This window comes from Anomaloglossus baeobatrachus, chromosome 3 (assembly GCF_048569485.1).
Source record: "Anomaloglossus baeobatrachus isolate aAnoBae1 chromosome 3, aAnoBae1.hap1, whole genome shotgun sequence".
NCBI lineage: Eukaryota > Metazoa > Chordata > Amphibia > Anura > Aromobatidae > Anomaloglossus > Anomaloglossus baeobatrachus.
The window spans coordinates 30,167,402-30,181,863 of NC_134355.1; the positions used below are offsets into that span (position 1 = coordinate 30,167,402).

The 14,462-nt window shown below is 48.2% G+C and overlaps 1 protein-coding gene across 1 annotated transcript in view; it reads left to right on the plus strand.

Annotated features, from left to right (window-relative positions):
• The window catches only part of AIDA (axin interactor, dorsalization associated), a 42,337-nt gene that overhangs the window by 12,850 nt on the left and 15,025 nt on the right, over positions 1–14,462 (plus strand). The window contains exons 4-7 of the mRNA XM_075337973.1: positions 3,566–3,620; positions 3,834–3,897; positions 5,637–5,743; positions 7,890–8,012. Coding sequence (XP_075194088.1) covers positions 3,566–3,620; positions 3,834–3,897; positions 5,637–5,743; positions 7,890–8,012 — 349 coding nt within the window. The remainder of the gene's footprint in view (positions 1–3,565; positions 3,621–3,833; positions 3,898–5,636; positions 5,744–7,889; positions 8,013–14,462) is intronic.

Genomic DNA, 14,462 nt, shown 5'->3' on the forward strand with positions numbered 1-14,462 from the left:
TCTGTATGTAGTGAACTCCCTCTAGTGGTGACTGTATAAATCTGTATGTAGTGAACTCCCTCTAGTGGTGGCTGTATAAATCTGTATGTAGTGAGCTCCCTCTAGTGGTGGCTGTATAAATCTGTATGTAGTGAGCTCCCTCTAGTGGTGGCTGTATATATCTGTATGTAGTGAGCTCCCCCTAGTGGTGGCTGTATAAATCTGTATGTAGTTAGCTCCCCCTAGTGGTGACTGTATAAATCTGTATGCAGTGAGCTCCCTCTAGTGGTGGCTGTATAAATCTGTATGTAGTGAGCTCCCCCTAGTGGTGGCTGTATAAATCTGTATGTAGTGAGCTCCCCCCTAGTGGTGGCTGTATAAATCTGTATGTAGTGAGCTCCCTCTAGTGATGGCTGTATAAATCTGTATGTAGTGAGCTCCCTCTAGTGGTGGCTGTATAAATCTGTATGTAGTGAGCTCCCCCTAGTGGTGGCTGTATAAATCTGTATGTAGTGAGCTCCCCCTAGTGGTGGCTGTATAAATCTGTATGTAGTGAGCTCCCCCTTGTGGTGACTGTATAAATCTGTATGCAGTGAGCTCCCTCTAGTGGTGGCTGTATAAATCTGTATGTAGTGAGCTCCCTCTAGTGGTGGCTGTATAATCTCTATGTAGTGAGCTCCCTCTAGTGGTGGCTGTATAAATCTGTACGTAGTGAGCTCCACCTAGTGGTGGCTGTATAAATCTGTATGTAGTGAGCTCCCTCTAGTGATGGCTGTATAAATCTGTATGTAGTGAGCTCCCTCTAGTGGTGGTTGTATAACCCTGTATGCCATATGCTCCCTCTAGTGGTGGCTGTATAAATCTGTATGTAGTGAGCTCCTCCTAGTGGTGGCTGTATAATCTGTATGTAGTGAGCTCCCTCTAGTGGTGGCTGTATAATCTGTATGTAGTGAGCTCCCTCTAGTGGTGGCTGTATAAATCTGTATGTAGTGAGCTCCCCCTAGTGGTGGCTGTATAATCTGTTTGTAGTGAGCTCCCTCTAGTGGTGGCTGTATAATCTGTATGTAGTGAGCTCCCTCTAGTGGTGGCTGTATAATCTGTATGTAGTGAAGTGGTGGCTGTATAAATCTGTATGTAGTGACCTCCCCCTAGTGGTGGCTGTATAAATCTGTATATAGTGAACTCCCTCTAGTGGTGGCTGTATAAATCTGTATGTAGTGAGCTCCCCCTAGTGGTGGCTGTATAAATCTGTATGTAGTGAGGTCCCTCTAGTGGTGGCTGTATAATCTGTATGTAGTGAGCTCCCTCTAGTGGTGGCTGTATAAATCTGTATGTAGCGAGCTCCCCCTAGTGGTGACTGTATAACCCTGTATGTAGTGAGGTCCCTCTAGTGGTGGCTGTATAAATCTGTATGTAGTGAGCTCCATCTAGTGGTGGCTGTATAAATCTGTATATAGTGAACTCCCTCTAGTGGTGTCTGTATAAATCTGTATATAGTGAACTCCCTCTAGTGGTGTCTGTATAAATCTGTATGTAGTGAGCTCCCTCTAGTGGTGGCTGTATAAATCTGTATATAGTGAACTCCCTCTAGTGGTGTCTGTATAAATCTGTATGTAGTGAGCTCCCTCTAGTGGTGGCTGTATAAATCTGTATGTAGTGAGCTCCCCCTAGTAGTGTCTGTATAAATCTGTATGTAGTGAGCTCCCTCTAGTGGTGGCTGTATAAATCTGTATGTAGTGAGGTCCTTCTAGTGGTGGCTGTATAAATCTGTATATAGTGAACTCCCCCTAGTGGTGGCTGTATAATCTGTATGTAGTGAGCTCCCTCTAGTGGTGGCTGTATAAATCTGTATATAGTGAACTCCCTCTAGTGGTGGCTGTATAAATCTGTATGTAGTGAGTTCCCTCTAGTGGTGGCTGTATAAATCTGTATGTAGTGAGCTCCCTCTAGTGGTGGATGTATAAATCTGTATGTAGTGAGCTCCCTCTAGTGGTGGATGTATAAATCTGTATGTAGTGAGCTCCCTCTAGTGGTGTCTGTATAAATCTGTATGTAGTGCGCTCCCTCTAGTGGTGGCTGTATAAATCTGTATATAGTGAGCTCCCTCTAGTGGTGGCTGTATAAATCTGTATGTAGTGCGCTCCCTCTAGTGGTGGCTGTATAAATCTGTATATAGTGAGCTCCCTCTAGTGGTGGCTGTATAAATCTGTATGTAGTGAGCTCCCTCTAGTGGTGGCTGTATAAATCTGTATGTAGTGAGGTCCCTCTAGTGGTGGCTGTATAAATCTGTATGTAGTGAGCTCCCTCTAGTGGTGGCTGTATAAATCTGTATGTAGTGAGGTCCCTCTAGTGGTGTCTGTATAAATCTGTATGTAGTGAGCTCCCTCTAGTGGTGACTGTATAAATCTGTATGTAGTGAGCTCCCCCCTAGTGGTGACTGTATAACCCTGTATGTAGTGAGCTCCCTCTAGTGGTGTCTGTATAAATCTGTATGTAGTGAGGTCCCTCTAGTGGTGTCTGTATAAATCTGTATGTAGTGAGGTCCCTCTAGTGGTGTCTGTATAAATCTGTATGTAGTGAGCTCCCTCTAGTGGTGACTGTATAAATCTATGTAGTGAGCTCCCCCCTAGTGGTGACTGTATAACCCTGTATGTAGTGAGCTCCCTCTAGTGGTGTCTGTATAAATCTGTATGTAGTGAGGTCCCTCTAGTGGTGTCTGTATAAATCTGTATGTAGTGAGGTCCCTCTAGTGGTGACTGTATAAATCTGTATGTAGTGAGCTTCCTCTAGTGGTGGCTGTATAAATCTGTATATAGTGAGCTCCCTCTAGTGGTGGCTGTATAAATCTGTATATAGTGAGCTCCCTCTAGTGGTGGCTGTATAAATCTGTATGTAGTGAGCTTCCTCTAGTGGTGGCTGTATAAATCTGTATATAGTGAGCTCCCTCTAGTGGTGGCTGTATAAATCTGTATATAGCGAGCTCCCTCTAGTGGTGGCTGTATAAATCTGTATATAGTGAGCTCCCTCTAGTGGTAGCTGTATAAATCTGTATATAGTGAGCTCCCTCTAGTGGTGGCTGTATAAATCTGTATGTAGTGAGCTCCCCCTAGTGGTGGCTGTATGAGTTTTCCCAGCGCTGGATGTGGTCTGGGTGGGGCAGTGATGGGTGGAGCGGAGTCTCGTATACATTGACTGTGCGGTTTATTCCTGGCTGTCGGCCTGTAGTCACTGACAGCTGTGAGATGCCCGGCAGCGCGCCATCACCGCAGGACCTGCCTGGGACGGCGTGAATGAATCGCCCCCAGTGTAACCTCACAGCGTGACGAGTGTGCGCTCCAGAGAAAGCCAATATTGTGCCGAGGAGCCGAATATTCTATTATTATAACTGATATATGGACCGCCAGAGACCACCGTACCGGCGAAGACCCAGAATCAGAGCGTTAGAGCTGGTTATTGTCCCTAGGAGTTGCAGCAGCAACTGCAGAAAGAGGCATTGTGGGGTCCCGGATTCCAGGCAGGACGGTGTTTTTGCACTTTGGGTGGGTTTATGTTGTTGAGCCACTAATTCTTCCTCCTCTCTCCACAGTCCACGCAGAGTCGAGAAGGATTCCAGCTGGAGGATATCAAGAAACTTGAACCAAGTGCGTATATATACCCCGGCACCTGTATACAGGTCACCACTTCAGCCACGGATGCCAATGTCGTCCCTATTAATAGCCTATAAGTAGAAGGGTCCACCCAGACTTGGATGTTAATGACTTGCAGTACCAGGCACGGCCACTACAGAAGGTGGCGCTCTGACTGATAAACAAGGAAAGCTGACTATTAACTCTCGCTGTTCTCCCACTTTCTAGTCTTGGACAACCTGCTGACATTCAACAAAGAGTTTCCGTTTGATGTTCAGCCTGTTCCTTTAAGGTAGGTGCGTCGCCCCCCCGGTCTGCATGGCAGTCACTGGCAGTTTTTTAGGGTTTTTTGCAGCCATGTTTTCAGGTTACAAGAAGAATGATGCAGTCTCTTAGTTTGGCCACAATTAAAGGGATGGTCTACTGAGATAATGAATAAAATGAAAATTCATTATTCACTAATTTCCTTCTAACGTCCATAGAAATGACATATGACCGCTGCAGGCAATCACTATACGAGGCGGGTTACCGCCAGGGCTGTGGAGTCGGTAAGCCAAACCTTCGACTCCGACTCCGACTCCTCAAATTCTCTTGCACCGACTCCGACTCCGGCTCCGACTCCGACTCCGGCTCCGACTCCGACTCCTACATATATTGCTTATAGTTAGGTGAAAAATTTATTGTAGTACATGAATATGTGTATGTGAACATTAGACATTTAATAATTTTTATGATACAATAATCAAGATATTTGGATAGAACATAAAATATATTTATTGGATACAACTTTAGAACACAAACTGTAATAAATTGTAAATATGTAATACACTATGTAATATACAGTAGATTACATATATATCTTGTGTGTGTATATACACTGTGTATATATATATTACATATTTACAATTTATTAGTTTTTTGTGTTCTAAAGTTGTATCCAATAAATATTTTATGTTCTATCCAAATATCTTGATTATTGTATCATAAAAACAATTAAATGTCTGATGTTCACATTATACTACAATAAATTTTTCACTTAAATATAAGCATTATACTAAAAGTTATTATTTAGTAAAATATTCAGCACATTCTGCATTGCACTCCTGTCCCCAATTTATTATATATTTTAGGAGTCGGAGTCGGTGCATTTTATACCGACTCCAACTCCGACTCCGACTCCACCAAAATGAGCTCCGACTCCGACTCCGACTCCACGACTCCGACTCCGACTCCACAGCCCTGGTTACCGCTGCCGCCAGTCATTGGCGAAACAGTCATTTCCTGTGCGTGTCAAAAGAGGCGGATGACATGAAAACCAGTGACAATTGGCTGTGATCTGGGGATTGCTGATCCCCTGACCCCCCCCCCCCCCCCCCCCCTCCCAAACCAGCCACTGTCGGGGGTCTCACAGTCGCACCCCCACTCCCTGCAGATCGGAGGAATCTCGCAGTTTGCATACAGAGGGTATACAGCTCTCAGTGACCTATTTAGCATGCAGTGCGGATTACAGCAGAACATCTGTCCGGGGATCACGCTCCGCTGCCTCCTCCGCTGATTAGGAAGATTCATGTCACGGATCAGTGTCGTCTTCTGCCCGGACGTCACGTATGACGCTTCCATAGACTGTGGCGTCCTGTACATCACCCCCCCACCCCATCATCCGCTGCCATCTGTAATCCTCACTCTCTACGAGTGATAGTCTCTTCTCCCATAGTTAGGAATTGGGTGTGAAGACTTTTGCAATCATGTAAAACAAACAAATTGCAAGTTTGCAAATAGTGTTGATGTGCTGGTCATAGATATCGATGCCCCAATCCTCAGGATAACAGATCAGTGTGGGTTATACAGCTCACACCCCTCCAATCATCGATTGATTTGGGGGTGCCGGTGGTGCCGGTCAATCTGATATTGATTCGTGGATGCACCCTGAGCCGTTTGTTCTCTCCATCCAGCACAACGTCTGACAGGAGAAGACATTGCTGAGACCGGGAGAATGTAATTTTATTATTTTTGGGTTTGTTTTCTTTATAGGAGGATTTTGGCTCCAGGAGAAGAAGAGAACCTAGAAGTGGAAGAGGAGGAAGAGGAAGGGGGCGCCGGGGTGGGCTCTCCAGACTCCTTCCCAGCTCGGGTGCCTGGTAAGGACGCGCGACTGTGTGCAGCGTGGGAGAACCGCTGCTGCTTTGTTCCACGATCAGCACTACCGCGATGGGCTGTGTCTCCTATTAGGCTATGTGCCCACGGGAGAACGTAACCGCGGATTTTGCTGTGGAAAACCGGCGGATTTTGTGGATTTTTCAGATAAATCCGCTGGTTTACGCAAGTAGAGACACTCCTCCATGTTATCCTATGGGATTTGGGGAGGGCTGTATCAATGCTGCGGAATATGCTTCTGATTTCCCGCAGCCGCACGTAACTGCACGTCCATTATTTATGCGGAATTATCTGCGGAATTCCCGCTCCTCCACTATGGAGATACAGGGCGGGAATTCCGCACGAAATCCACAGTTTTACCGCAACAACTCCGCAGAAATACCGCAGCAATGGCTATCTGAGGATTCCGGGGAGTTGCTGCGTGAACCTGCAGAAAAGTCCGCAGGTGCGATCTCCCGTGGCACATGGCCTTTACAGTTCAGCTCCATTGACGGTAAGCTGTAGTACCTCACACATCCTGCGGGCAGGGGTGGCGCTGTTTTTGAAAGAAGCCACATATTAACTTCTGCTTTACGGTTTTATTCATAACCATATATATAACAGTGCTTTAAACTGTAGAATATTCCATCACTTCTGCTATGTGGGACGTGGACGGCTAGGAGACCCCGAGATCTGCAGAATGCAACAGCTGCTGCGGCTCCCCGGCCAGCGACCACTTGCAGGCAGCTGTGTTGCAGCTCCCCGTGGTTAGACGTTCTGCTTCCTCTACCCCCTTACTTCATATTTGCATGGGGCCCAGAAGTGATGGAAGATCAGCAGAATTATGAATGCAGCTCTGGATGGAGTAAAGTATGTGACATAACCACCACCAGTCCGGAGTGAACACAGTATTTAGATTTTGGTTACAGATCCAGTGTCATTTTGCTGGTTGGGGCATGTGTGAACTCCGACTACTCTTTTGGGGGTCACCATATTTGCAGGGGTCACTGCTCCCATCGGGGTCATCAGGATAGAAGAATGCAATGTATTATTACTATGTACTGTGTGAATGCTGCCTGTGCTAATGATCGTGCCTGCTTGTATCTCCCTCCGTGTTTGTGACCCCATCGTTGTGCCTGTCACCCGCGCATGGCCTCCTCCTTTGCATGTGCCCCATCATTGCCCCTGACAGGAGCCATCCAAGGTAGGATCAGTGTCTCCTTACCCTTTTTTGTGTTATTTTGCTTGTTTGTCTCTCTGCCCTCCCTGAATTGCAATGCGTCATTAGTGTTTTATCTCACCCCAGCGCTGGATGCACATCTATACTGCTCAGTACAATGTCATCCATGCTGCTTTACTGCATCTGAGGCGTTCCTGCTCTCCGGTCTCTGTGTGCGCTATTAATGGGAGACATCATTGCAGATAGTCTCTACCCACCAGCTCAGAGATGACTGATAGAAATGGAGGGAAATAGTGTTATTTTTCATGTAAATACGTGATCTTTGTAAATGAAAGTCACCACTAGGGGGAGCCAACTGGAGGCTGATTTATGGTGAAGCAGTGAGCTCCCCCTAGTGGTGACTGCAAGTATCCAGGATTCTCATAATCACCGCTGAACCTAGGGGCTGCAGGCAACTTTTGATCTCATAGCTGTACAGGTACAGTAACGATGGTGAACGGGGTCTGGCTGCAACCAATCAACAGATTTCCAATCCATCACACGTGAAAAGTCTCTGTATAACCTTAAATTAGTGACACCGTAGTCTGGAACTTTAATGCTGTAAATCAGCCTTTAAAGGGAAATCCATTAGGCCATTAGTGTGTGCTTGGTGGGGGTGTAACATCAGGACCTCTTGCTGATTACACTCAAAAACTTCAATTTTTGACTAGATTTGGTTGAAGTACAACTCCCAGAATGCCCTGACAGCCGCAGGCTGGGATTGGAACGCTGCCTTAACCCTCTAGTCCCCTTATAACTATATCATGTTCAGTTTTACTGCATGCTGTAAAATGAGACTGCTTGTCTGGAGGGTTGTTTGTGGTGCTGACACCTAGTGTCAATAGAAAAAACTGCAGCTATATTTATTTTTATGTCCTACGATCAATCCTCCATACACTATCACATAATATACCCATTTCTTGCTGTACCAGGGACTCTCCTCCCCAGGCTGCCCTCCGAGCCCGGCATGACCCTCCTCACCATCAGAATTGAGAAAATTGGTTTGAAGGACGCCGGTCAGTGTATCGACCCCTACGTGACGGTCAGTGTGAAGGGTGAGTGTCGGAGGAGGTTTACTATATCCTTATATTTCACTCCACAAGAGGGCGCCGAGGCCTCCGCTACATTAGATATACCGTCTGACCATACCGGCCCCTCACATCGGGGGTCTCGTCCGGAGCCGCAGTGTAATGTTCCTCCTCCATAGTCCCGTGTTTTGCACTTTTTGTTTATACTCCGTCCCTCCCGGGAGCTGTACATTGCGGCTGCCCCTTTTTCCGGGAATCCTGCTTTTCCGATCCAAGCTCCACAGCTGCTGTCAGAAGATTTTCTCGGGATGCTGTCATCTGGCGAGTGCTCCGCTCCACGCCTCTGGATGGAGACCACCGCCGCCACGTGCTGCTGGTGCCGTGCATTGTGGGAGATCATAATGTCTTGTAAGGCTATTGCAAAACATTATTTTTTTTTCTCTTTTCCTTAAAGAGACAGTGACCCCTTTTTTTTTTTTTTTTTTTTTTTTTTGTAACGTGCTATTGACTTTACCTTGTAATGAACAGAAGTAAGGGCAGTGAAACAGGGGAAAAAAGCAATTCTGCTTTTCCACACACCTGACTGGCTCTATGGAGCACTTACTGGGCTGCTTACTATGATTTTGATCAAATCACTGGTTACTCAGCAGGAGATTATCATTACAGGACTACTTGACGTGCTGCAGGTAGTCCAGCATATTCATGAGCTCTGTATAATTGCTAGATCTGCAGCAAAGAAAACCATTGATTTTATCAAAATGATAGCAAATGGCTCAGTAAGTGACACAACGCTGGAATCAGGGTCTCTGGCTAGGGAACCTGTCCCTATTCATGCTGCTCAAACCATGGGTGGTGTTAGAGTGCTTGTCTGCACAATGGCAGCTGGGGATGTTTTACGCTAAAATGATTCAGCGTATTAGGGCGCTCTCACACATCCGGCTTTTTGCCGGTTTGACGGATGCGGCGCACGCCAGTACAGTGTATACAGTACACTGGCAGCGCAACAAGCGCCGGTCACACCACCGGAGCAGCTGGAGGGGCCACTGACGAGCCTCCAGGCTGAGGGACCACTGTGTTTATGTGCTCAGTACAGGCAGTACGAGTCTACATGCAGTGCGTACTAAGAACAGCCTTGCAGCCTTGCTCTGATGTGAGACATGCTGCAGAGGTGGGGGCTCTGTGAGGGAATGCATCTCCAGAACGCCCCCCAGCAGAGTATATAAACAGAGAATATAAGCAGCTGCACAACTGGAGGTTGTGGCTTGCCAGACCGTTTAACATACATTTCTGTGCCCTCCAGTCCCCCAGCCCAGGCCCCCATTTGTCACAATGTGGTATCTCTGTGCCTATGCAGACATTGAGAACGCTGAGAAAATGGCGACCGGAGCGAGGAGAGGGGGCGGGGCCTACTCTGAGAGCGGGCAAATGAGGTATACAGGGGAGGGAATCTGTCCTCAGTGAGGAGTGTCCTCCCCTGTGCTGAACAGCCGCTGGGCGGAGCCACACTGTCCCTCTGCATGACTGACATGCAGGGGGAGTGAAACCGAAACTAGGCCTCAGGCGAAGCCGGGGCCTAGATTTAAACATGCGGCCAGCGTGCAGGCACCATCGGCGCGGTTCTCCAGTGAAAACTGCAGAACCGGCCGGAAATGTTACCACAGTTACATAACACACTCCCCCCCAATAAATAAAGTACAAGGGGCCCCTGGAACGACCACTTTCTGTGGTAATAACGTCTCAATACTTAGCTTTTGAGACGCAGGTGCCAGGTCCCTGGGGGGGGGGGGGTTAAACGCTCCGTCCGGCAGGATCCTGAACAGGGCTGCGGATGGAGACCGGTCTCCTGCAAAGCAGCGAGAACCGTGATGGCTCCCACTTCAAGCCAGAGCCCCAGGGGATGGTGAAGGAGCGCGGCATGTGAAGGCTCCAGCCTTGTAAAGTCAACCTTAACACAGCACCGCCGACACAGTGGGGTGAGAAGGGACATGCCGGGAGTCCAGATTGGACCCGCTTTTCTTCCAAATCTTTGAAATCCAAAAAATCAAAAATCAGAGAATGCATGTGTGTGTGACCTCCTGAACACAAAGCATTGAAACTGGCTAGGACTGGCTACCAGGGGGTGTATATGCTAGGAGGGAGGAGCTACACGTTTGAGTGTAGTACTTTGTGTGTCCTCCGGAGGCAGAAGCTATACACCCATGGTCTGGGTCTCCCATAAGGAACGATGAAGAAAATGCGGTGTATATGTAATGTGTGTATGTACAGTGTAAATATATATAATATCTCTATATATCTCTACACAGTATGTTGTATATATTTTTTTATTGTTTATATTATTTTAATAAAATATATTCGTACAGTATTTAGGTCTTGTTTATACTTTCAATTTAATAAGTGTGTATATATACACACACAAAAAATTACATTTATAAAAACACACATTTTTATTAAAAATGAATATAAACAAAAAGTACTGTACTAATTTTATATTTTATTAATAATCAAAATTATTATATATACACACACACATGCAGGGTGGTCCAAAAGTAGGTGGACAGTGTGTAATAGGGTTATCAAACATGGTGTAAAGTGAAACTGACTCAGTTGCCCTTAGCAACCAATCAGATTCCACTTTTCATTCTTCACAGACTCTTTGGAAAATGAAAGGTGGAATCTGATTGGTTGCTAAGGGCGACTGAGTCAGTTTCACTTTACACTATGCTTGATAACCCTATTATACATACTGTCCACCTACTTTTGGACCACCCTGTTCTTAAAAAATACATATACATACATACATACATACACTTTGAAAATAATAAAAGTATAAATTATAAGAATATAAAACAATAATAAAAAAAAAAAAAATGTAAAAAATGTATTTATTATTATTGTTATTATTTGAAGAGCCGGCCAGGACCACTAGTTTGGTGCTGCCCCAAGCCGGCTTATTCTCCTCTTATGCGATCTCTTATTTGAGTGCACAGGCAGAGACCTGTCAATCACCTCGTGCGGGTGTGGAGAGGTCGGCCAGGGATGGAAGGATCTTGAAGCTGTACTTTCTTTTAGGGCGCTCTCACACATCCGGCTTTTCGCCGGTTTGACGGATGCGGCGCACGCCAGTAAAATATCATCAGTGGCAGCACCGCAACTTCCGGGTCACATGACAGCATGTCATCTCAGATCCCGTACTCCTAGAATGGAGACGCAGGGTCCCCTGTCCTTCCCCGTCCCGCAGCTCTGATTCACGAGCTGACTCGCTGGACGAGGAGGATGTCTTTACTGGGGGCTCGGATGCTACTTAATGTACCATTGATCGGTCCGAAGGTGATGCAGATGCTAATGATTTGATTGCGTCCATTATATTTGTACTGGACCTCAATCCGCCTGTATCAGGGGAGTATCCCCCTCTGGCAGAAAGGCATCAGTATACCTTAAGAGAACAAGGAGTGTGTTCCTTAACCACTCCAGTTTTCAGCCCACTGTGACAAGCCCAGAGCCTGTCCTGACAGACGCTCCCAAAGCGTGGTTCTGATGACTGTTTCCCCCTTCCACCAGAGGTGGTCAAGGAGTGGGCTTATTCACCAAGGTTGGTCCCTCCGGTGTCTAGTATTTAAGCCCTGATAGTTGTATCAGTGGCTGACGGCACCTCTCTAAGGTTCCCACTGTACATTAATTCTGTACTGGACCTCAATCCGCCAGTATCAGAGGAGCAACCCTCTCTGGCAAAAAGGCACCAGTTTACCTTGCCTAAGAGAACAAGGAGTGTGTTCCTTAACCGCTCCAGTTTTCAGGCCACTGTGACCAAGCCCAGGGTCTGCTCTGGCAAACGCTTCCCAAAGCGTGGTTCTGATGACAGTTTTCCCCTTCCACCAGAGGTGGTCAAGGAGTGGGCTCATTCACCAAAGGTGGTCCCTCTGGTGTTTAGACTCTCAGCCCGGACGTTGTATCAGTGGCTGATGGCTCCTCACTTACGGTTTTGCTGTCCGCCAGGTTGTCCTTCTGGCCAAATCTGTATGGAGGCGGCAGGGGCCTCGTTCTCCCCAGCTGTTGCAGCAGTGCGGCTTTCAAAGCCATCTCTGCTTTCTCCTGAGGAGATGCATTCCCTCACAGGGACCCTTTGCCCGAAATGGTTGCCTTAACTTCCAGACTTTAGTCTTTTCATCCTATGCCATGTCCGCCATGCTGGAGACTCTCACCGCACTGCGGTGGCCTCGGCTAATTTCCTCGCTATCCGCAGGCTCCGGTGGCTTCGGAAGCGGAAGGCGGATGCTTCTAAAGAAGTTCCTTGCTGGGCTCCCTTGTGCTGGGACCAGACTATTCGGGAACAACTGGATGAAATTATTAAGGAAGCTCTTGGCGGGAAGAGTTTCTTCCATGCCACAAACCTAAACCAGGAAACCTGTCCAGGGCAGGAATCAGTCGAGGTTTCGTTCTTTTTGTTCCTCCATCTGATCGTTCTCTAAGCCCTCGGCCTCGTCCACTGACTCAGCCAAGGATCGTAAACCCAAATGGCGCACGAGAAGACCGCAGGAGATGCTGCCACTAAGTCAGCCTCCTCCTGGCTATCTAGCCACGCCAGCAACGTCCTTGGTCGGTGGCAGGCTCTCCCATTTTGGCGACGTATGGTTTTAACACGTCTCCGATCAGTGGGTGCGAGATACCATCTCCCACGGCTACAGGATAGAACTCTATCCAGCCCGCCAAACAGATTTTTTCTGTCAACTCCCCCCTGCTCCAAGGCCGCCGCCTTCTCACAGGCTGTGGCATTCTTGCAGGCCACTGGAGTGATTGTACCGGTTCCCGACTGGGAACGGTTCTGAGATTTCTGCTTAAATCTATTCCTAGTACCCGGGGAGGGCGGTGCCTTCCGACCTGGATCTCAAGCTTCTCAAGCATGTTCAGGTGCGGCAGTTTCGCATAGAGTCTCTGCGATCAATCAATGACCCAAGGAGATTCCCTAGCCTCCATCGACATCAGAGATGCCTATCTGCATGTGCCAATCGCAGTTTCACACCAGCGTTGGCTACGTTTTGCAATCAGAGTGGTCCAATTCGTGGCTCTTCCCTTGGGGTTAGCCACGGCCCCTCGAGTATTCTCAAGGTCGGGGCAGCTGTGATTGCGGTCCTGCACCTCTAGGGGTTGGCAGTGATCCTTTTTGTCCTGGACAGCCTTCTGGTCTGGGCTTCATCCAGTGCAGACTGTTAGCGGAGTGCCTCGCTCACTCTCGCCACTCTAACCAATTCGGGTGGTTTGTCATTCTGTCCAAGTCCACTCTGACTTCGACCCAGAAGTTCACATACTCAGGGACGCAATTTGGGACTCTGTCGGCACTTGTGAAGCTGCCCTTAGTCAAACAGCAGTCCCTCCGCTGGCGGTCGACGTCGTTCCATCAGGCACCTAATACAGGTGCTGGATCAGATGGTGGTGTCAATGGAAGCGATTCCTTTGTCCAGTTCCATCTGCGTCCTCTGCGGCTGGATATTTTCCGCTGTTGGAACAAGCGGACTTCCTCCTTCCACGGGGCGGTGGCTTCGCCACAGACCAGGGGCTCGTTTCAGTGGTGGCTTCGTCCCCTCTGTCTCAGGGACGCTCCTTCCTGGCTCCGTCCCGGGTGATCCTCACCAAGATGCTAGTCTATCCGGCTGGGGAGCAGTATATCTCCACCATGGAGCGCAGGGCACTTGGACTCTGTCCGAATCAGCCCTCTGGATCAATGTGCTGGAAATCAGAGCTGTGTTTCTAGCTCTCTAAGCCTTTCACCATCTGTTGGCGGCCAGGCACATTCGAGTCCAGTCAGACAACGCTACAGCGTTTGCCTACATCAACCTCCAGGGCGGGACACTCAGCCGCCTGGCAATGTTGGAGGTTCATCGCATTCTTCAGTGGACGGAGGACTTCTAGTCCACCATATCCACAGCCCACATCCCAGACGTGGAAAACTGGGAGGCTGATTGTCTCAGCCGTCAAACCGTGGCTCCACAATCCTCAGGTTTTTGCGGCAGACGCACTGGTTCAAGTTTGGTCCCAGCTTCGTCTGCCTAACGTGTTTCACCCTCTAGTTCTTGCCCAGAGTCCTGCGCAAGATCAGAAAGGAGGGCCGTCGGGTCATTCTCATTACTCCAGACTGACCCAGGCAAGTTTGGTACCCTGACCTGCTCCGTCTGTCCGTAGAGGTGCCATAGCATCTCCCGGACTGTCCACGAGGTCCGTCCTTCCGCCAGAACCTGCGGCTCTCAGATTGACGGCGTGGCGTTTGAGTCATGGATCTTGTCGACTTCTGGTATCCCTCCTGAAGTCATCTCCACTCTGACTCGAGCTCGGAAGTATCCTTTGGCCTTTTGGCCTTGCCGACCCTCCTGTCCCTTCTACAGTCTGGTCTGCAGCTAGGACTATCCCTCAATTCCCTTAAGGGACAAGTCTCGGCTCTATCAGTGTTGTGCCAGCGGCGTATCGCCCGGCTGGCCCAGGTGCGCT